We start from the raw sequence: 24823 nt of genomic DNA on the forward strand, positions 1-24823 counted from the left end.
CGGGGGGCGGCCCGCCTGCCCCCGGCGAGCCCCCTCATGTCTTCTACTCCCTCACACGCGCCGGCCCCCCTGGAGGAGCCGGCCTGCCCCTTTCGTCCAACCCAACAGGCTCGGCAGGTAGCCGCTCGAAAGCGACTGTGTTATGTGGTAAAATAAACCCCAAAAAGTCGCAGCCCAAGTGTAACGGCTCCACCCATCAGTAACACGGAGCGTGGTGGGGCTGAGCTCTGAGGACATACCCCAAACGCCAGAATAAAGGCGTCTCCTACGGACTGAGACTGCTGGTGGCTTTTTATTTTGTCTTAGGTGTGCTGCCAGAGGAAGAAGAACTCTCTCTTTCATATGTTCAATGAATTAGGATAAGTGAGGGGTGGAAAGCCGGGGAAGAACAGTGGCAGTAGTGTATGTTCAATGTGGCACAGCACTCCTGTTACTACTGCTTCTGTCACTGAGATTAGGGAAGACAATTGTGGACTGCTGCTTTTCCACGTAGCACTGGCCTCTTTCATAAATTATAAGGGATTTCTGACAGCCACAGCATGAGTCTGCTCCTGAGTTTATGAAGTAGAGCAAGAGTACAGTACAAAACCAACATCTTAAAAAAAAAAAAGTTTCATTACCAAACTGCCCCCCTTTTCTGAAATCTTGCCAGCATTATGACCAGCTTGTGCCAAGAGCATGGTTCTTTCTAACCTCCGTTCTTCTCTCCAAATGTATTTTTCCTACTACTGCATTTACAGGGAGAGCCTGTGTCAAACCAACCTTCACTCCAGCACCCTGTTTAGCGTTAGCCTCTCTGTGTGTGCTGCTGGCTGAAGTCTGTTGTTGACCCCAGCTGGCTGGAGCTGTATACCAGAATTCCCCAGTATATCAGTATCCCAGAGGGGAGCCCATCACTGTAATATAACATCTTCGAAATATTCTTTACATAATCAAGAACTTCATATGCCTTTCCCACAGCCACATGATAGCAGTAAATTTTAGGTAGGTTGCAGCTAATAAAATCTGGAATTCAGTATCGAGAAATTATAAGAGACTTGATTTTGTTGATTATAATTTCCAACCCGTTTCAGGTACTTTCAGACATTGCGTTCTCCTTATCTGCTATTCTGGGCCTCATTTTGTTAACCCATCCATACAACCTGCAAGTTCCATTGCAAGATTAGACTACTAACCTTAGTTTGGCTAGCACCACCTTGTTTCTCCCTTTCAGAGACCTCTTCATCCTCTGCACGAGTGTACTCTGTATCAAGTCCTAATTGTGTGTGGTAACACACACAGAAAGGAGGCTTACCAAAGACAAGTAAATACATTGAGACTAAATCTGTTTTGCCTTTTGTGCTGGGTAGTTGCACAAGAAATTTTATGATCTTTAAAATATATTATGAAGTCTCACAAATGCTGAGGTTCAGATTAATGGGTTTCCATTGCTTAACCTATTTTTTCTCCTCATACTTTCTGTAATATTAATAGATAAGTGGTTGGGTTGGGCCTGCAATGCATCTGTGTTCCCATTTAAAAGCTCAAAAGATAGCTAGACCAGTTGTCTAAGATGACACAGGAGAGGATGAAAAATGATAATTAGATTTCTCCACATATCTACTTCTAAGGAGATAATTACAGTTCTCCACGTCCTCACATACCAGTCCAGTTATATAATCTTGTTCTGTTTGTTAAACTTGTTTGAGAACATTATTTGACTGCAGCTCACTTTCTTAGTCATATGTATTGCCCAGAGAAACAAGCCTTTGAAGCACCCATGCACACACACGCGGATGCAACACACACTTTGCCTACCCTCCCTTCATCTGCCACTAACAATCTTTTTATCTGTCAGCAAGGGGATAGGTATGAAGTCAGGCACACGGGTAAAAATCGATAAGGAGAAGAAAACCTGGACAGCTGTACACAGCTTGTTTGTCTGGGTAATCTTCCTCTTCCTCACTGTCAATTCTCTACTCCCTCTTATCAAGGCCATAAAACAAAGCCATAAAACAAAACAGCTCTTATTTTACAGTTCCAAAAACTTCCTGGTCAATACCAAAACAGATTTCCCCCTTATCAGTGAATAATAATAAAATGTACAGGTCTAAAGGAAAGATCACAGTTTTTGAGTACAATCAAGGCATCAATTTAGGAATCTCTTCCTGTTTACTGAACCTTTCCCCATTACGTAGAAATAAAATGATTCCTTTCCGCCATAATGATATCTAATAGATATTTCTGAAGCTTTTAGACCTTTAAATAGAAGGCATCATAGAAGCAAACACTGCTTATTTATAATGGGGCAGGGAAAGGTACTTAAGTAAAAGTGTGGTGAAATAACTCAATTCTTTCAATGAAAACTCACAAGCCTACTTTACCCTTACTTAGAACGGAATACCCAAGTTAGGTCTTAATATAAATTCTGACCAAGAAAGTTTAAAATGCATTTCCATTAGTACCCACCAGACAGAGGGTCAAATTTGCCTTTATTATAGGTTTGCTGATGAATTTTAGGTCAGTATATGAAATTCTGCTTCTATTTTTTTCTGATGAGTTTCACTTCCCTTCTTAAAGTTATTCCTAGCCTTCCAGATGTTTAGCAATACAATGAAGCGCACTAATGGCTACTAATGTGGATTCTAAATGTTTCCTTTTTTTCCTAGATTTGCTTTTTGGGCATACACATTTTGTACCCCATTGATCAAATATATATACCGGAACTTATTTAATACTTTCCCTACAAACAAGCAGGAGCAGAGAATGCTAGGCTTTAAGAAAACTGTGCTCACATAAAGGCATTCTACTTGCCTTCTGATACTTGAGAAACAGATGTTGACTTCAGGATACTGCACACTGGATTATTCCCTTGGCTGGGAGGTGGGTCAGTTTTTCCATCAAATCTACCCTTGACATCTCTGTAGCTCCAGAACAAAGCTCCATGCAAAGCCTGAAACAGATCCTAGGCCTACCTACTCAGACATATCCAAGTTAGGATTAAAAAACATCTTTAATGCTTCCTATTCCTTCCTCCTGCCTTCACATGTAACTTCTGCTTACAAGTATAGTAACAATACCATAAATTAGCACAGAGTAACACTGGACACAGGTACAGATTTGGAGATGAGTGGCTGGACAGCAGCCCTGTAGAAACGGGGTGGTCAAACACTGGAACAGGTTTCTTAGCAAGGCAGTTGATGTCCTGTGCCTGTCAGTGTTCAAGAGGCGTTTGGATAATGCCCTCATAAATGTGCTTTAACTTTTGGTTAGCCCTGGTCAGGCAGCTGGACTTGATCTTTGCAGGTCCCTTCCAACTGAACTAGTAGTTCTAGTTTATAAGCTAGAAGTTAATACTATAATAGCACTTGTTCTTGGAGACATACATACTACATGGGCAGCAAAATGTTTTGGCAACGGATGGTAGAAGGTGCTAAGTAGAAGAAAAGCACATTCTTTCCCTACTCTAATATTTTCAATATGTAATCTTAGAATATAAGACTTCATAAAAAAAGTTCCTGTGGATACATATGCATCACGATTTTATTTTGATCAGGAGCACATTTTTGAAGTGGATCTCCTCATCTTTTCCACTTACCACATTTTTTTCCCACCACAAGAAGGTCTCAGAATACGTGTTGTTTCATCCAAGAAGTCCAGACCAGAAGATGCATTGCTAACATGCACTCCAAATGCAGTGAGCAGTCAGTTCACAAAATAGACAAGTATAGAAAAAGACCTCTGAAATTAATAGTGTGGGAAGTGTTCTACTCACACTGGGTGGGATGTGCTGCTTCCTAATGTAGACATAGTACACATTCACTTTTCAGGTTTCATTTAGAAATAGCTCTAGGAAAACCCACACGAACATTCAAGACTTTAGCTACCAGCTAGCTCCTATGCTGCCAGTGATCAAGTTAACAAATATTGAATTTAAATTAAGCCCCTCCCCTCCCCCCCAATTGGCTGTCAGTACTCAGAGAAGCTTCTAACTAATTTTGTGGCTTTTTTTTCCTTGCTCCAGGACTTACACAAATCTGAACATACATACCCACACAGAGCTCACTTTGAATCCAATACAGAACCACGTTGTGCAGAATAATCAACACTTTCCCTTCAATAATCTATACTATTCTCAGCCCCACTATAAAGCAGTTCAGCTATATCAACATCCTTGAGGCTTTGCTGCATTTCTTTCCCTTTTTTTTTTTTTTTTTCATTAAAGAGGGAATTCGGATTGCATTGTGCTGTAGCCAGAAAAAAAGGGGTATACAGGATATTTTCACCTCTCCCTTGGAAAATAACTTGTTCTTTACAATATCTTGCGCTGCATGATTGGGACAGATAGTTGCTATTGTACAAAGCCCTAACCTCTGGAAAATTGGAAGAAAGTGTATAGAGTATTTGTGTAAAAGATGGCAGTAGCAATCACAGAATAGATCATCAATATTAAACGAGTTGAAATCTATATCTAAAACAGAAAAGCTCTGTACATTTTCAGAAGTGTTGAATATTAAGGCAGAAAAAAAAAAAAAACAAAGTCACTGAGGAAACTAGACATTTGTCCCAACATTGCTTGCCCTTTCTGAGTTCATTTAACCTGAGAAATAGATCTAAAGTCACAGAGCTCAACCTAAAATGAGTACAATTCAGTTAAGACTCACTGGAAGTAATATGGCTATGATAATGAGAAATTGGTTCTTGGTATTGTCCACATTGTCTGAACTGAATTAGCTCTACCCTACAGGAAGCCTGTCTTTCCATCAGTCCCCTTCCAACAAAAACAACCCAGGGAGCCCTAGGTAGTTCTCCCAATATGCGCTCAAGTTTGTTGATATCTTTTGCCAGATACCGCCACCAATGGGTACATGGAAAGAGGAACTAATGCACTGCTGCTGTGTTTTTGACATTTACTCACCAAGAAGCTAACCCCGAATGTCATTTGTTTTTGTTTCCAAATTATGTTCTCCTAGAACCCGTTCCTTTAAGCTGACATCTGTTCCTTCACTGGATTACATTACATGAAATGTCTGTATATTTACCAATTACTCACACATTTTCTCGAGGTTTTCCATGCGGAAGACAGAGGCTTTGGAAAAAAAATAAAAAGGGAAGTTGCACAGTGGTATTTTCAATGCACTTTTTTAAAAGTAAATCTTCACTTCCAGAACATTCAGAACATAAGTGAGATGGAAATTTCTTATTGCTCTTCATTTTACCCCCTCCCCCACCCCGCCCCGAACAGCTGTATTTCTTGTTAGAGCATGTCAGGATACAAGAAGTTAACTGTTCTCCTTTTTTTCCTTTTTAATATTACTGGTCACAAAGATCCCCTTTTCTAGTGATCATTACTCAAATAAGTTTGTGTAGTCTATTTATCAAAAAAAATAATAATAATAATAATAATAATAAACCCAGTTTGACCATATTTTCCCCTTCAAAATAATTTAAGCAGCAGCTTATCTTGGTCTTTTATTTGTATAAATTACACAACAGCTATCGTTTTTTTTAGACAATAAGACGAGTCTGTATTTAGTACTTCAATCATCGTTCTCAGGGTAGGAAAAGTCTCTGATACTGATGGTAGACTCTTGTAAGAAGGTGAAATACTGAAAAAGGAAAAAAAATTAAAAAATATATTAATCTTTTGCTGTGTTAAGAATAATTTACCTGGAAGTTAACATATTAGCTTATATTTCTGTTCAAGCACTTCAACACATTTGGGACTTGGAAGTCAAGAACCTGTTGATCACCACCAGTTCTTGCTTCTCATGACTCCTCACTTCACGAACTGCCCTCACTACACAGAATGAAAACAACCACTAAATAAGAGCCTTCTGGAATGGCAGAACTTAAAGTAGAGTTTTATTGCTCTAAGTCTTCAAACCTTACTTACCTTATGCACTATTATTTCTATACCACAGACAAATTAGCTCCCCAGGTTAATTATCATCATATAATTACTTCCAGTTCTTTGGGCTGTGGTTCCACAGATACTTTTCTCAGTATCAAGCAAAGCCAGCTTTAGCATTTTCTCCACTCTGGCTCATTCCTCACCCATCTCTCAGTTGAGCCAGCAAATCCTATGCTGTGAAACAGTCTCAGTTAAAAATAACCTTGCCAAAACCAGTATTTAGCACAGATCAGTTTCCTGATCTGGTTTGCTATGGGATCCCACAAATAATTTCAGCAGTACAACTGAGAGGGTCAGACACACATAGGTAGGGTTGAAATAGCTTAAGCTGACTTTGCTCCAATTAGAAAACATAACTTTTGTGTGGTTAAGGCAGTGTCAGGAACTGGGAAGTTCCTGTTAGGTCAAAGCCTTCTCTTCTCCAGGTTAAGTAAGCCCAATTCCCTCCTGTTGAGGCATGTGCTCCAGCCTCCTTACCATCCTGGTGGTCCTCTGCTGAATTTGCTCCAGTTTATCCTTCTTTCTTTACTGTACCAGCAGCCCCAAAACTGGATGCAGGTGTGGTCTAAAGTGCTGAATGGAGCAAAATCATCTCTCCTAATCTATTTAGGGTAGCCCAGGATGCTGCTGGCCTTCTCTGTTGCCGGCTCACATTTGGTTTGCGGTTTATCAAGACTTACAGGTCCCTTTCCACAAAGCTGAGACTCCGTAACTTTCCTAGGGACCAAAGTGCTTTAGAGGACTCCATCACTTTCCTAGGAACCAAAGCGTGGCTGACCAGCCTCTAGTTTCCCTGGGTTGTTCTTCAGGCCTTTTGAAGACAGATGCAAGATTTCCTTCCTGAAGTCATCAGGAACATCCCCAGACCCGCAACACCTCTCAGAGATTACAGCTGGCCTTGTAAGGACATTGGCCAGTTCTCTCAGCACCCTTTAAGTGACTTGACCTTTACCTAAAAGATACCGTTTTTCTGTCTCTAGCCCCATTTTTAGATTTTGTATGGCGAATATCCACGAAGGGACAAATCAAATGCAACAGTTCTGTAACACTGACAAGGAATTAACATGTTCAGTACTCAAAAACTACTCTAAGAAAAATAAAAATACAGAAGTCATACAGTTATATTAATGTAATACTGCATATTCAAAACTTCCATTTACTTTGAAAATACTTATTCTCCAAGTCAAAATAGCACCAACAGATAAATACATCACTTTCAGTGTACAGGTCAAAGATCCATAAGAACGGAAAGAACCACCAAGTTGAATCCTCCCCCCCCTTTTTCCACTCAATCACAAGATTCATAAATAACAACTACAGGAAAAAAGGCAAATTATACCATTGGACAAAATGAAGAAAATATTAACTCAAGGAATTTTCTCAGTGGTAACACATGATGACTGGATGTGTAGACAAATGTTCTGTTAGCCTAGAAAAGTGTTTATAAATTAGGATTTGTTAAGACAAGATTTGAAAGTTAAAAATAGACTGGATCATTTGCTAAATTCGTCATGTCTAAGTCACTTCTTCACCATAGGCTTAAATTTGACTTAAAGTCTTTCATATTCTACTACCCCACCCCCATCCTCCTCCACCATCAGAACAAAAGAGATTTACCTTTTTAGGTTCATCCAGCTCCTTGCTATTTTGCTAAAAGCCTCAGATCCTGGTGCTGTCATCGCTTCAAAATCAACAAGCTGAAAATGCAACAAAATTAAAAAGATCTTAAGAAATGAGAGAAGTTTCAAGTTCTCTAATTCCAGGAAGTTAATCCTTGAATATTCTTAATAGATAACTTCAACTTTAAAAATGTATCTTTCCTTTTCTGACATAATATAGTTTCTCCCTCTAAACAAGATGTCTATACTACTGAGTTGGTGACAGAAAATATGGACCATCTTCAGAATTATTATAATGTCCAACTAACAAATAAAACCGGGATATTTTACATTTCCACATACTGTATTCTGCAAAATATCATACCATAGGAATGGTAGACTTGCACTGGATTTTCCGGGCATTCTGTATTACTTCTTTCCATGACAAGTTTTTAGAGTTTACTTACATACAGCGAAGAACTCTGGAAACTTCATATCTACAGCTTATAGCAAGTTTTCAGCAAAGCAATGCTCAAACACACTGCTTCATTAAAACTGTTTAGTGAATTCTGGCTGAATTTAAGGAAGGGTTCCAATCAAATCTTACCTCTGTTCTTGGTGGGACAGGAGTAAGCTTGCTAACTAATCTGCGCCCAGGCTATTTTCTCCCTCATCACCAAACAATTTGGAAAAGCAGCATGCATGCCAAGCACTGAATGTGACTGTGGGTTTGCATTCCTGTCCACAATAAATAATATGCAGTCCATGGCTACTGACAGACCTTCCAAGGCAGTAACAGGACTCTTGACAACTAGACATCTTTGGCTTCAGAGCGGTCTGATATTGCACGCTGTAATAAGCTTGGGACCAGAAATCCCCCTCTAAGAAATCTGTCAGAAACTCCTGGTTTCAAAACAATTTCTTCCAGCTAGTTAAAGCCTTTCTAAAAACGGTTTTGTTTCAATTCAGGTGCTATTTCAGGAAAAAAATAATTAAAAAAAAAAAGCCTCAAACATAAGAATTGCCTTGAAGTTTCCTGTAAGTCAGAAATCCTGTTTTTGAGTAATCCTGAAACATTGCTTGATTGCATAAAATCACGCAGCAAAATGCACTACCTTATTAAGTCCTAGGAAGACGCATTAAAATAAAATAACAAAACAAGAAAACTCCACATAAGTAAATATTCAACCTTATTCTGAACTCCTACAAAACACTGAAGATATCAGCTTAGCAGAGCTTAGCAGCCCACTGATAGTGAAGCTTTTTTGCTATCTGCTCTTAAAAGCAACTATTATATATTCTTTTTATGTCCATGTTTATGTTTTTGCTGTTGTTTTTAATGTTATCAGCCTTCTAAATTCATTGTACTAAAAGGACAGACTTTATTGTTTTCAGGACTTTCTAGAATAGAAAGGAAAGTTGCTCTTTCTTCAGTTATCCGCACAGGGTATTTTCTTCAACACTGAGTCTCACTGAAATTTTGCTGATTCTTTGGCAATACATTAAAGAAACAGAGGTGCTCTCACTCCGTTCATGTTGAAGAGGTGATACAGCTAACAGACCATTAGTTGAATAAAGAAAGGGAAATGGAGCAAGGTGTTATAATATTTAAATGAAATCCGACCTTTCAACTGACTACATTTTAAATTGATTTCAGAGGAGGGGGAGATATTACGAGAAGCTGCAAATACATTTTTGATTGCTAAGCCCTAAGTACTCAAGAATACACTGAGAGTAAAGAAAGAATTTCTGCTGTGTGTCCAGAAGAGCTGCTAATTCTGCCCAAGTATTCTCAGAACCCTTTTGAAAGAAAGCTGGAAAATGCAGCTCAGCACGCGAGAACTGCCTCACTTCCAAAGGTTTAATTACTGCGGGACACAAGCAGCTACCATTTGACTATGCAGAGTTACTGTATATAGTATTTCTACATCTCACCTGCTCTCAGATCAGCAGTGGAATCTTTAAAACTCTCTCAGGCTACCTCATCTCCAGCAAATAAGTGTGCAACTTCTGTTCATTCTTATAGTTCCTTCCTCAAATTTACATGCACTACTTCCTCCACCAAGGCTGAAGCAGTGCGTTTTGATACTTGCCTTTCCTTTAGGAATTTTTCCTGATACTTCTTTTCCACTTGCCATTAGTGCTCCCATGATCACTGAATAAGCTATCACACTTAAAAAAAAAAAAAAAAAAAAAAAAAAATGAGAGAGAAAAAGAGTCAAAGTCTTTCCATAGTGTAATACTAAGTAATAGCTTTAAAATAGCATTCTTTTAGACTGCAAAAAACACAAATTATATATTATATATATATTATATAGTATATATTGCTGTTTTACAGAAGGTTAGCAAAAGTTATGGTGCTGGTTATTTTAGAAATAAAATAAAGTGCAACACGCTTAAAAAGTGAAATCACTTCTTTTCCAAAACCATTGGAATAAGGATCCTATGAAGTTTAACTACTGAAGAACAGTTTCTACAGTAGTCAGAATTATAATTTCAGACTTCTGAGTTCTTAAAACTCCACACAGCTGAATACAAAGCAAACTCCTGTTTCCAAGAAGCTTAACTGTAGCCCAGAAAAGTTTATAAACTTTACTGCAACAGAGCTAGAGGCACTGTAGAACAGAAAGGGATTCCCCTGCCTCAACTGTTCAACATTAAACTTTTTTTTTTAATTGTGAAACTCAAACAATTTTTTATTTTTTTCATTCAGCACGATAAAAGCTGATTAAAGAAATGTAAGTCTTTTGATTATTTATTTATATACTACTGAATGGTGTTTATTAATAAGCTTAAAGCTCATAAGTGCTCTGTGGAAAAGAGATTAATAACAGTCATACACGTAGCCAGGTTTGAATTAAACTAGAATTTCAGTTGAAGAGATCAATGAAATATGGGACACTTTATTCTTATGTTTCGTTTGGTGACCCTAACAGCTGAAAAAAAAATTTAATAAAATGTAAAGTAAATATTATTCTAAGCTATACCAAAGTATATTTCATATAAAATCCGTGGTTCAGTAAAGCTTTGAATTAAATTACAGTGGTCTGACAATGTAGATTAAGAACCCAAATGTTACAATTTAAAAAAGACACTTTTCAATCCCTGAGCTGAAGTCCATAAATACAGACTACTCATCATTTTAAATATAGATGCAGCTATGAATAGTTACTATCAGCAGTTATGAACTATCTTTTAAAACACTACAAAATCAGTGTTCATCATCATGGCAGATAAAATAAGAAACTGTACAGGACAGACGGTCCAACTTCTAATTTTTTTTTCATATTAAAAGTATATTAGGATACTGTAACACATGGACATTTTACAGTGTGCATCCAAGATAACAGATGTGATAAAAAGCAACCACTAACCTAGATCCTCTTGAAAGTGGCATTAAATTATAGAAGTAATAAACTAATGACAGGATCAAGTTGCACACAGCATCTGCTTCCTAAGCAAAGACAAAAAGAGAATTAAAGATGGTCTAATATCCAGATGTTACTATACGTATGAACACATATTTGGAAAAATCTTGTAGCACTTACTTTTAGAATTACCATTTCAAATGTGAAAACCATATATAAGCATTTCATTTTATTATACATTTTAAATTTAGGTGAAACTGTTCACCTATACGGTGTCAAAGGATGAAAAGTGGAAAGTGCAGGCTTAAATCTGGTCAAATTCTCATTACAACAGAAATCAACATGAACACAATTTTAGTGTTTTTTTTTTCATGACTCCACGTTACTTCCCATCTTGCATCCAGCCACTATAAACCAAAGCTGCATACGATCTTAAGTAGTGCTTGTCAGAACAATGAAACAGTGATCATAGACCTGTGCAAACAAAGGAGAAAAAAATATCCACTACTTCTATAGCAGAACACATTGTGATATCAAGACCTTGTCTGGACTCTCTCCAATTACTGCAGCAAATCAGGAGCAAATTTAAGTAGCAGACAGAATTATGGCAATTTCTTATAATATTTGACATAACTGGGTTTAAACAAGCAGTCTATTTTATTACTTAAGGTCTCTGTCGAAAAGTATTAAGACATTGACTGTTAAACGCAAGGTATAAAAACATAATAGAATTTCATCAAGGAACTCATCATTTCCATTAAAACAGCCTTACCCCCAGCTCTGCAGACAGAATTAAAATTTTTCCTTTAGCTGTTAGATCCTTATACAGAGCATCTATTTCTGCATGATACAGCTGTGTTCTTTCTTCTGTTGTCTGAGTTTCTACTGAAAATAATATGTTTCCAACTCTATCAAACAGATTAAACAAGAACAGAGATAAATTTTTTTTTGCACATATACAGGCTAAGTAACAAATATGTAACAGTTAAATACTACATCATGACTTTTTCCTATATTTTTTTTAAGCATGATATTATGTGCATTGCCCCCACATTTTAGTTTAAAAAAACACAAACACTGAAATTAGAAACATTTTGCCATGTTGTAAGTTTATCTGAAAGAATACAGCAAGATGCTATCCAATTTTAAAACATATTCTTGGCTTTGAGACTCCTGTATAGAATGCAAAATACAGTTTTACAAACTTGAATCTACCAAAATGGAATTGTTTTGGTACAAAAAAATGATTATAAACTATGGATTAAAACAGATTAATATAGAAGAATATTTGTAAGAAGTAAATAGTATATACCATTTTACTAATACCAAAATATCTTTCTAAAATAGTAAAGGCATGTTTTGTTTCATTTCAGTGTATACAGGCATACGATTTAGAATATAAAATTAGAAGTTAGGAGATATGTTAACACTTTAGAATAGAAGTTCAGCTTCCATGTCCCAGCGTTAGAAGCACTCAAGTTCTGGGAAAAAATCCAATGCACAGAATTTAAAATCCCATAATAAACCAAAAGCACGAACTGTCTAGTCAATCTTTCAGCTGGTAGTTGGAAGGGGTTTCTGATTAGTTCTAAATGGATTCAGATTAATGCTCTTTGAGAAGACAAGGAGTCAGTATCCATACAGTGAGAAATTTGCTATCTCACTCAATGAGATAAGCCCAAAGTCCCACCTGAGCATATCCTCATAGAAGAATAACGTAGTCTAAACTGGCAAAAATAGGTCTGCAAACATCTCAAAAAATACAGAAAATGAAAAGGCCAAAATCCAAACAGAAGAGTCTTTTCCATGCCTTGATCAAAGAAATTTCCACTCCATTCAGGACTTTTCAGCCTCAATAAAAGACAAGGTCTCACAACAAGAAATGTATTTTAATATGGATAAAGAATGACATTTTTCCTCCTTTAGGCTTTTTATAGTCTAAAATGAATAACAAGGTATCTCTTCACTTATGCTAGAGAATCATCTCAACTGAACTCCATAATTACTAACCATATTCCCTCTCTGTCAGGGAACACAACAGGAATCAGAAGTGCTGAAATAAAATAAAAAAAATATGGTGGCAAGAATGTCACCAGTGAAAAAACAAATGCCACTTTATGCAAGTAGAAATGGCATTTGAGAAGATAAATACTTCAATACTTCATCATTACTTAAGGTATTTGAGCCCCCCAAAACATACTTATCTCCTGTTATGGTAATCGTGAATCCATCATATTCTTTTCCTTGATCCTTAAGGCTGGGGACTTTTGTGTTCACAGTAAACCCATCTCTTGTTTTACTGTTAAACTGCTTTCAAAAGAAAAAAAAAAAGTAATATTAGAGTAAATGCAAAGAGACAGCCTGCCTCTATTGTTTTGAAACACTTACAAATGGAGAAGAAATGAAAGTGGACAAGCTGGGTGAGCAGTGCAAAGAGTTACTGTCAACTACATTATTTCATTCATTCTTCATTTGCTACTGGATGGAAATCTTAAGTACCGAATAAGGCATTTTGCCATTCAACTTTAACTATATAGTGAATATAAAACTACATGATGTGTGAAAAGCAACTGTATAAAACAATTTGAACTGCACAGATTTCTCCCCAAGTTGCATGTTGACAGTAACCATTTGGTGAAACAATGTAAATGCAAAAGCAGGAATCTGAAAGTCTGCCTTTTATGTTTACACTAAGAAGTAGCTGCATTAGTTTAACTGTGGATTCCAGAATACAATCTCATATCAACACTTTGTTAACTGTGATCCAATTTCAATTAATGTTTATCCTCATCAGAAGGAAAAATATCACAGAGTTTAAGAATTTTACAAAGCTACATTATCTAAATGTAGCACTGCAGCCAAAGAATTGTATAAACCAGGCAAAACTGTATTTAAGTAAAGCCAAAAGCCCAGCTTTTGACATACAACATTCCTCAGCTATCTGAATAACCAAACTGCGTCAATATTAGCAGGCAGTTATTTTATACAGGCACTATTAATGACTATTGTGCAATAGTGTTGAATGAATTACTAGGACAATTATTTATTTTAAGATAGAACTTATGATCCAGAATGTTATGTTTAAAGAGAATCTGCATTTATTTTTGAAGAAACAAATCTAAAAGCCTCTAATGAGAAACAGCATTCCACTTAGATGCAATTCAGAATAGGATACAGTTGATTCAAACCAGAGCAAAACGTACAGGTTATGAAAACCAGGAAAAATATTTGCTGCCAGTTCTTAGAAACATTTATAACAAACTAAGTCATGTATAGTCCACTATGTTTATACATTTTCATCATTGTCTTGGAGTAACCTGTATTTTTAACTCCACTAATAGGATTTCTTTTCTCTTTTTTCTGGCTTATGATTCTATAGTAGCCGTAAGAAGTGCTCTACAGGGCTGTATTTGCACATTCATGTGGCAGTAGGCAACATGTAATCACCCATCCACCCTAACATCTACAGTCTCTGCATCACAACTTTATTTAGGTTCAGCTGGTATTCACGTGGATTCTTCTTCAAAGCCCAAGAACAAGACAGGAGTATAAAAAGGATGGACTTCCAAAGCTATGACTTTTTTAGACCCTTTTATTTATAATACCTATTAAAAACGCCCCACAGAAAAATTCAGCGCTTGAGCCATGTGGCTTTTGTGAAGATACCTATAGCGCACAAGTGAGCAAATGCAAAACTGGTGTATCAGCAGTAGCAGCAAGGTAAAAGCATCTTCTGAGGAACTGTTCTGTGTCAATCAGTCAGAATGACTGATTAGCGACAGCTTGGTATCTGTCCATGAAACCATGATGCAGACATACTAACAGAAAGCTATGAGTTGGTCTCTATTTAGAATGAATATTCCTTCCCAAATTTTATTCTATTCTAAATGAAGTTCTGCTCAATCTTTTTAAAAGAAATACTTTGTAACAGTGTTTGGGGAAACACAAATAATTACATAAGGGTCATCCTAAATTAATTTGAAGGGAGTTACGGGAGAGGGGACGACTTGTTACTTAAATCCAGCTTAAGCCTCATTGCTTAAGTTGAGATCAGAGTATAACTCATTTGGCACCTCTCATGATCCACAGCCTTTCTGCAGATACCATCACCAGCAAGTAGTAAAACTGCAGGTTTCCCTCACTCCTTTTTCCAGAGCACAAAAATGTAAAACACAGTTTCAGGTTGGCTATCAGTGACTATAGCCAGCTTTAGTTGCAACTTTTCTACATTAGGTTCATCAAATGAACTTGTTCCTTTGATGTTCCTAATCTTTCAGACATATCTTCTATTTTTTTCCTTCATACTGTACACATATGCTGTGAGCCCATTACAGAAGATCTGACCACAAACCTTTCTGGCTGGTAAGGCAGAAATAGCTTGAATTAGTGTTTCCAGTTCGTCATTTTTAAGTTTATACCCTGTGGTTACGTTCTGGGGAACTGGATATATCCCGTAATATGCTGTATTATTTTCAGCATATTTTGAATGTTTTCTTTGATTTACCTTCATTATGGGAAGAAGATCTTCTACTTTATGTACCTTTTCCAAAGCTTCTCGAACCTCCAATAGTCCTTTTGGATTATTAGCACTGGAAAAAGAAATAATCAAATATGGAATCACAATGGTTGAGCACGTGTAACATTTCCAGAAATCCATCTAGCTTTAACTTAATTAGCAATACCGATGGTTAGCACAATGAGTTATTGAAAGGTATTTATTTATTTTCTGAAAATGAGTTTCTTCATACTTGACCCCATGGTCACCTATTCTAGCATAAGAGAGGCACTTTCTTCAAAAAGAACTTTCCACCCTAGATCATCTCAGCTTATTTTTTCAGTTTCAAACCTCAACTTGAAACTTCAAGTTTATCTTTTTTGTGGTTGGCCACTCTGAAGTGTTGAACAGTGCTTGCATGTGTGTGGGGGCAGGGGCTGTTGATGAGAGAAGACAGAAGAAAATCAGCACTGTTAGAAATGCTCTTCCCAAAATGCATGCATTTGTGTAGCCTCAAAAGTTACATATATATTACAGGTGCAGGCACAGCTGAACAGTGAAGAAACCTATTGAACTAGCTCTCTGAAATTTATGACTGTACACAGATTTTAAGAACAGAAGTATTTTTTTAAAACCACTGCACAAATTGCTCTGGTTCAAGCCCAAAGGCTACTGGCTCAGCCTGAAAAAGCTTTCTCTCAATGGAAGATAGACGTTCCAGTTACTACAAAGCTTATGAATCAGTATCTATCAGAAATGTTCTAAAACTTAAATGTTTTCAACTGCTATAAAGCTCTTCTGTACTTTTATTTTTGATATTCACGTAGCACAAAGAATAATAGAACATAATATTTAAGAGAAGTTACCAGGCCAAAGAAAAATTAGAGGACTTAAAGAGTTTCTTAATTTTTTAAACTTTGTCAGAACATTGTTGTCACAAATAAGCCACAGCTTGGGAAGACATTTTACTCATAAGAGAGTGATCAGTTTGAAATTGATATAAACATCAATTTTAAGATTATCTACAGTCTTCTATTTAAGATTCTACCACCATCTTCTGCTTAAGCACAAAGTCTACAAACCCATCTATGTAAAAGGTAGTAAAGATTTCCTGTTCTGATAAAACTACTCGCCGAACACCAGTTTTATATAAAAGTGCTTTCTGTATCCTCTATTCTTCCTTTTCCTCACTCCAAAAGGTGGGATTTATCCCTCCATTTAATCAATTAATCTTAATATTCAGAGAAATTGTAGTCTATTTTACCAGGAATTGTACTCTATTCTACCGGGGGGAAGACATCTTTAATGAGTCATATTTTATAGAAAGAATTAAGACCCACTCATGCAAAAACTGTGGGTAGAAATTTAATACCATTATTTAATTAGAGGTATACCATAATTGACAATATTTTTCTGATTAGGTTAAGTGGCAAATAATAGGATTTTGTATTTCTATTAGGAAATATAACAGCTATAGACACTATGAAAACTAGAACATACAATTAAGGAAACGTCACTTGGACTTCCCAAAATTAATTATTATGTAAATTTCAAATCAATATTACCAGAGGAGTGAAGTAGCACGCAGGGAGAAGTGAAAAAAGATAATCAAAAGTTTACCCATGATAAACAAGGATCCTATCTTTGATAAAATGAAGAATTTTCTCAAAGTACTCCAGGTACCGCATGTTAATGACCTGTCCCCTACAAAATAAAAGAAAAGTTTCTCTTTAAAGTTCTGTTTTTCAACCCAACATTCTAGGGCTAAGGCAAACATTGTTCATTAAAATTTCACAATATTTTATCCACAGATGCTCTTAGATCAAAGGAAAGAATTAGAGGTTTTTCTGAAATGGCAAATTGCCCATCCCCAACTTTGGATGTAGATTCCCAAGTGAACTTGCAAAAAGTTCAACTTTCAGTTGTTCTCAGATAAACTGCATTTCACGGGTATTCCCCTATTTTCAGTATATCCATTATCTATATGATAATTATCTATTTGTAATAGGATAGAATTTTCTCAGACAGTTATTTAGACTAGTAGAAATTGCAGAGCTAAGAGAGTTATCGGTGTGCACACTGATTTACTTTGAAAACTGACATTCCCCATTTTACGTATTTGCCAACATATGTGCTAAATATGCTCTAACATAGCTCTCCATGTACAGTTTTCACATTTCCAGGTACAGTTTTCTTTACTCACCTAAGCACCTACATACTGAAGTAATTTTGCTTTGACTCCTAACAGTTAGGAACAGTAACTGTTGAACAAGGAAACAAGTTTTTTTTCCCCCACAGAACACTAAGAAAAGTATAAATAAAAACCTGATAAAAACCTACTAGTATTATATAACCACTCTGAGAGGAAAAATTACATACCATTATTGCATTTGTAGAAGTCCTTCCTCTTCTCCCAGTCTACAAAACAAGATTTTATAAAGCAAACGTTATCGCTCTCTGAGGAAGCAAAACCACTGTCAATCACAGGAAGGTGTTCACACCTAGCTTTTATTCACCCTGAGTAAGTGATTTTGGCGGCTTAACTCCCTAAAGTCTCACTCCACCATCGCACACTTTAGTAGGCCTGGTCTCAGAGTAATTGCAGAATCAGTCTTTAAAAACCTGAACAGAATTAGAATACATACATAATCTGCACATAGGAAATGGAGGGAGGAATAGAAAGAGAAAGGATGAAGGATAAATTTCTGTGCATAATTTGCCCTTGTTGTACGTCCCATCATTTTCCATCTGTATAAAAAAAAAATCTGTACAACAGGCAGAAGCATGTCAGAATACGGAACTGGATTTTAATTAAGTGGCATCTTGGAAAATACATCCAAACCAGACCTATCGTTCTATAAGGCTACCTAGAAGCAGCAGTACCGAGAAAAGACTTTTAGTGGGTGGTCAGATGTAATTTCTGTATATTACCACTTTCTCCTTGTTTAACAAGCACTACTACCAAAACTTCAAAAGCAGCACTCTTCTAGAGAGTTTCTTTACTTTTTTTTTTTTTTGGTAAGAACACTGAGTATATTATTAATGTTTAGCTGATCCCAAATCCTTGTTATGCCTACAGAAATAACTCAAACTTTCAAGAACATTCACTCTAATTTAAATAAAACTTGGTAACTTTGATCACTTGCCAGAAGAGAGATCAGCCAGAGTTGTGCTTGTGTGTAGACCCACAAAGAAGCAGCAATAGCCAATATACTTCTATCTTGAAACTGTTAAGATCGATCTGGAAGCCTATCAAACATAGTGAAGTACAAGACTTCTCTTATATACCTTCTATTAAAAGCTCTCCAAATTAAAACAAAACTGTTTTCTGACACTCTTCAATCACTATACCATTCTGGAAAAGAATCTTGAATTCAGAATTCACTGATCCCTAGTGCCTCCACAGCAAAACATTTTTGTTTTTTTTTTTTTTTGCCAGAAATCATTCAATAGTGGACTGTAAATACAAAGAATTCCGAGGCAAAGAAAAAGCATATGTTAACAAGTACCTAATCCAAATACTTTTGCACACAGAAATTACTGGTGTACAATTTATATCAAACAAACTAGAGACAGCATTAGCTCAGTGTGACTAGATCTCTCATGAATACTAAAATAATGAAAGGAAGTTCCACTTTTCAAATCTTTCAGTGGCTAGCTAGTTTAAAAGATTACTCCTCTCCCTCTCCCTCCTAGAGCTACCTAGCCCTCATTTTTGCCAAATAAACTGCACAGATGCATGGCAAAACAGGAATACTGAATGTTATGTGCAATAAGACACTGAATCAGCACAACTGAAAAAATGGTAGTTACTGGTATGAACTACACCCAGTATTTGCAGTTATATTTCTTACATACTTCCAAGACAATGGATGCCCTTCGCCAGAATGTCAAAACATTATTAAGTTAGTATGCTACTAAGTATTATCTGAGCTTCTGGCAGTAGGGCCCATAACAAATTAGTAAGTCAGGAACCGTTAACTATCCTATTCCCTTGGAACAAAGAACAAAAGACTGGTGTTCTATGGTTAGATAAAGTCATTTTATTAGAGAAAGTCGTTTTTATTAGACTTGTTCTAATACTTCCATGTCCTTCTTGTGCTGGGGGCCCTAGAGCTGAAAGCAGTACTCCAGATGGGAGTGAGCCCCATGTGAAGTCATCAGGAGGGAATTCGAAATCAGAAACAAACCACTGTGGAAAGCTAACCAGTTTGCAGACGACACCAAGTTAGGTGCATGTGTCGACCTGTTCGAGGGTAGGAAGGCTCTGCAGGATGATCTGAATAGGCTGGAGCGATGGGCTGAGGCCAACTGTATGAAGTTCAACAAGGCCAAGTGCCGGGTCCTGCATCTGGGGCGCAACAACCCCAAGCAGCGCTACAGGCTGGGAGATGAGTGGTTAGAAAGCTGCCTGGCAGAGAAGGACCTGGGTTTATTGGTGGATAGTCGGCTGAATATGAGCCAGCAGTGTGCTCAGGTGGCCAAGAAGTCCAACAGCATCCTGGCTTGCATAAGAAACAGTGTGGCCAGCAGGTCTAGGAAAGTGATTGTCCCCCTGTACTTGGCTCTGGTGAGGCCGCACCTCGAGTACTGTGTTCAGTTTTGGGCCCCTCGCTACAAGGACATGGAGGTACTCGAGAGAGTCCAGAGAAGGGCAACGAAGCTGGTGAGGGGTCTGGAGAACAAGTCTTACGAGGAGTGGCTGAGGGAGCTGGGGTTGTTCAGTCTGGAGGAGGCTCAGGGGCGACCTCATCGCACTCTACAGGTACCTTAAAGGAGGCTGTAAAGAGGTGGGGGCTGGTCTATTCTCCCACGTGCCAGGTGACAGGACGAGGGGGAATGGGCTAAAGTTGCGCCAAGGGAGGTTTAGGTTGGATATTAGGAAGAACTTCTTCACCAAAAGGGTTGTTAGGCATTTGAACGGGCTGCCCAGGGAAGTGGTGGAGTCACCATCCCTGGAGGTCTTTAAAAGACGTTTAGATGTAGAGCTTAGGGATATGGTTTAGTGGAGGTCTTGTTAGTGTTAGGTCAGACGTTGGACTCGGTGGTCTTGGAGGTCTCTCCCAACCTAGATGATTCTGTGATTCTGTGAAAACAGCTATTACTTGGGGTGCAGAATCATCAAACAAGTATTGCTTCCTAGAATCAAAAAGGATGCAGTCAGCAGCCAGTACTAAACCATGATCAACTCTTAAGGCTGCTTCATATCTAGTGTTCCCTCTAAAAAAGCCCCCAAATGGTAATTCACTGATAATCATTAATTTGCTGTCAAAAAATGCACAATCAAAATGCTGATGAGATCTCCAAAAGTCAAGGCTGATCCAAAACCAAAAGATTAAAACTGTGGGCCTATCATTCTCAAAGTTCATAATGCTTATTTTAAATTTCTACAGAACCACCACAATAACTGAAATAGTAAATTGTGAGTTTTGTTTTCCTATCAGCAGAGAACACTAGTAATTAATGTGCTTTGCTGTGAAAAACAGTTGCTGACAGAGATCTTGAACAAGGGTGCACTTCTTCAGAATAAATATTAAAAGTTATTTCAGCATAGTAATCAAGTGTTGTTACATTAATGCCCTTGTATTCTGCCAGCTTAGTCTACCTAAGAATTAAGCTTTCCCCTCTCCCATTTTAAAATAAAAACAGACAGAAATGGATGCAGCATGGAAGACACGCTTGTCTCAAAGAATAGATTGTTGTGATTTCAGCTGGAGCTTATGTGTGTGCAGAGAGGAATGCAGCAAAGATGGACAGAGTTTGGAGCCCAAATGTAACACTTGACTTGAGGGAAGACAGAAGCCTAAGCCTAAGACTGTCCAATAATGAGTATATCCCTGAAGGGCAACCACCAATTGCAGTTTGGAGTTTAAAACTACATTGTAATCGCTACTTAAAGTAAAGGGGAGCCTTGTAGAATGGTAGGATGAGCATGGAGGAATTATCATTAGTTTCTCTTTGTGAACATCAGAATATCACTTTTTTTACTTGAAAATTCTTGAGAAGGCTTTGCTTCCCTTGTCCTGCTTTTTCCAAGCAGATTCTCAAAAAAGGAAGAAGTAGATATAAAAGCAGAATGACAGATCAAAGATTCAATATTTACCATAGTGGGGGAGAAAAAAATAAAAAGATGTAATCCAGCTACATACTTAGTTACAAACACTCTGCTCCTGTGATTGACAGTGATGTTGCCACATTGAGTCTCTCACACTTCTACCACTTCGTGGGAGGTAGCACTACCTTGAGTACAATACTGAGTCTTGCAGAATGGGAGAAGATGGAACGTACAACAGTGGTTCAATCTTTAATTTGAGCTTTGTTTGAAAATGCACCTATTACCTTTGACAGGTTACTTATTTGTCATCTTTGCTTTAATTTGGCCTACTTTGAGAACAACTAAAGAAACTGTTTCCTCCCTGTTATAAATTGGGAATAAAGGCAATAAAACAGCTCTGTTTCATTATAATTGCAACAGTCTTCAAGAAATATCATCTGCAATAATTACAGCTGTGATTAACTTTACCTTAAATGTAAAAAATAGATCATTTGGGAATTAAAAACAGCATGTAAAAATATGCACCTTCCAGGTACTACTTTTTATCTTGCTGTAACTCAGTTGTACAATTGAAATCCAGGAGGAAGAGAAAATGTCATGAGTGAAAAATAAGAGTGCACAATAAATAAATATTCCATTAGAAAATAAAAAATAAACATTAAAGCAAATAATATAGTATTGGATACATATGTCCTTAATGTGCATGCTGTTTCATGAACAACCAGTAAATTTTGGTACAGCGCCTTGGTGTGTATGAAAAAGCTGTTTGGCAAAACTCTCATACCTGATTAAATTAATGTGATTATTAAAACCTCTGCTAAGGCTTCGGGCAGGCATTTGGTCCAACCAAAGCACAGGCTGGTCAGGGTCTGCTATCCTACAAAGACAAAGGACGTTAACATTGGCACATGTTTCACTCCATGTAATATTTCTAATTGAACTTTGTTCTCTCACACAGGTCTATTTTTAAGAAGTGGCTATCAATCTGATTGCTACTAATAATTGGCTCATTATACCTCGCTGATCTGCGCAAGAACTATTAACACTAGTGTTACTATATTCCTTCCTCACCCTCTTGTTTGTTTCACATACCTGTTTTAGCCTTTTATTAGACCATAGACTCTTTGCAGCACAACTGTCTTTTACTTTACAAAAGAAATAAGTATAATAGGGACTCCACTGCGGCCTCTAGCTGCTACTATCATATAAACAAAGAAAATAAGTTATCCTACAGTAACTGGGATTCTTCAGTCAAATGTGCCTACAATTATTCCGTTTTTAGGGTGCATAGAACAAAAGAAAAATCTGATTCTCATTGCCAACAGAACCCATTAAATCGACAAACAAGAATGTCTTCCTACTGATAAAGGTATACACATGATTCCTCCTATGGCAGCCTTCACTTGCTCTAGCGGAGAATTTTTTGCATCAGAATTGCTCACCTTAAGTATTAACGAGTTCAGTATCAGTGATGTATTAAGAAAAATAAATGCCCACACAGCATGAGAACTAAAAATGTGGGCAAGGCTAGTACCAGGTCCACTGAGTCACCTCTGACTTAACTGCTTGGAAGGTCATGGGAATCTTCATGTCAGAATTGAATACTGTGCAGTAGGGAGCTTGACGTTGCAGTATGCTAGTTTCTAATGCACTGGTGTTAACTAAGGAGAGATTTTTAAGAACCAAAAACCTATAAAGAATTAAACCAATACAAGTGAGGTGACTGCTGTATTTTGTCTTTCTGGACTTTAAAAAAAAAAAAAAAAAATCAAACATGCCTCAATTCCTTCTTGCTCTTTGCAGCTGTTACTGCCAGAGTAACAGCAGAAAAATGTAAGCTCTGCCTCATTCTACGATTCTACAACTCTGAGTATGTTATTGGTCACCTCTGACTCAAGAAAACGCACAAGCCACAGAAAACTATGACAGACTGGGAAACTATTCTGGATGATTGTTTTGTGCTTGTTTTATACTTTTTCTTATGAACCTGCAACTAGCTCTTGCTGTTGACAGGATGCAAAGTTATATTGACCACTGGTCTTATCTATAGAGTCCAAGCTAGTAACTTTTCTTACTGAGGAACCTGATGTGATGAGACCAATCTGATCATCATTACATGGCCATATTACTGCATTTTTTGTGAATTATTTCATGAGAATCAATCACACAAAAAATAAAAAGTTTGAATGTTGAGTATTTCAGCTGACAAGATTGTCACAGACTGCTGTTAAACGTCTGTTGTCTTCAAGGCCAGCAGTTTCAGAAACAATACTAACTATGACAACTTCTGCTCAATCAACTGGGCAGCATTTGAAACAAAACTAGAGCAATCGTTTCGCCAACCCTATCAATCTCCAAATGGGAAAGCAAGATGTTCCAAAAGGCTGTTCAGAAAGGCAGCACTATGGAGTATTTTGCTAATAACTTCATAGATTAAAAACGTAACAAAAAATGAATTTATTCAAACAATTATTTATGCAAAAAATGTTCTTGCTAGTTGTACACTAATGAAAAAAACATAATTGATATTTGCAATGGCACGAGATAATCAGATTCAGGTCTCCAGCAATCAGTTTGTGCAATTTTTCCATAGAGATGGGGTAGAAAAACCAAGTAAACATTAAAAAAAAAAAGAAAAAGTCTTCAAGACGATTTAATATATATTCTGTAGAACTTTTTTTTTTTTAAAAAAAGTATTTCTACTTCTGATAACAGTTTAATGTGAAAGTAATTGAGAATTAATAGAAGATATAATGACGTATTTAAAAAAACACACATTATTTGGTTTGGTCTTAATTACCTTTGAATGATCTATTTGTGTTTACCTACCAAAACACTCATCCATCCTCTCCACATTAGCGACACACTTTTGTTTTAGTCTACTCTTTTTCCATGAAGAATTTAAAAAAAATAAAACGAAACAGCACACCAAGTAAAGAATCCCTCTAACCCCAGAATGCCTCAGTCTGAGCTCTTCATTTAGATTAGTTATTGTTACAAAGCCCTTTATGGAATGCATTGGATTCTTCAGATTGGGTCAAGATATGCACAAAAATACATTCAAGTATATAGGCTAAGACTGACTCCCTTTAGTTTATTCACCTGTTTCTAGCAAAGAAAGAACAATTGTTCTACCTGTTCGGACTCCAGCCCTTTGGTTAATTGAAGCATGCAACATTATTACAACTTAAGGCTTGTTTTCTCTCTTCTTTAACATTACCTTCGCCACTTCACAGCAATATCAAACATATCCCTCCACTGCATCAGTCTGGTTTTCCCATTCATCCGAACTTTTGAGTTTGCCCATGTCCGTTGCACAGCTTGCATTACTTCTAAAGTAGCCAATCCCATTGCTGGGAGGAGGAGGAGAGAAGGACAAACAACAACAAAAACAGAAAAGCAATTAGAACCACA

General features: G+C 37.1%; 1 protein-coding gene across 2 annotated transcripts in view; it reads right to left on the reverse strand.

Annotated features, from left to right (window-relative positions):
* Positions 1-5438: 5438 nt before the first annotated feature.
* TTC13 (tetratricopeptide repeat domain 13) overlaps positions 5439-24823 on the reverse strand; it is a 39711-nt gene continuing 20326 nt past the window's right edge. The window contains exons 14-23 of one of the 2 annotated variants that reach the window (XM_048045941.2): positions 24630-24762; positions 22194-22286; positions 16975-17058; positions 15364-15448; positions 13060-13166; positions 11632-11767; positions 10866-10945; positions 9585-9663; positions 7511-7590; positions 5439-5588 (exon numbers count right to left, since the gene is read on the reverse strand). In XM_048045941.2, coding sequence (XP_047901898.2) covers positions 5465-5588; positions 7511-7590; positions 9585-9663; positions 10866-10945; positions 11632-11767; positions 13060-13166; positions 15364-15448; positions 16975-17058; positions 22194-22286; positions 24630-24762 — 1001 coding nt within the window. In that variant the 3' untranslated portion in view covers positions 5439-5464. Of the gene's footprint in view, positions 5589-7510; positions 7591-9584; positions 9664-10865; positions 10946-11631; positions 11768-13059; positions 13170-15363; positions 15449-16974; positions 17059-22193; positions 22287-24629; positions 24763-24823 lie in introns of both variants that reach the window. The other variant, XM_048045940.2, reaches the window with a different exon arrangement.

Source organism: Anser cygnoides, chromosome 3 (genome assembly GCF_040182565.1).
Source record: "Anser cygnoides isolate HZ-2024a breed goose chromosome 3, Taihu_goose_T2T_genome, whole genome shotgun sequence".
NCBI lineage: Eukaryota > Metazoa > Chordata > Aves > Anseriformes > Anatidae > Anser > Anser cygnoides.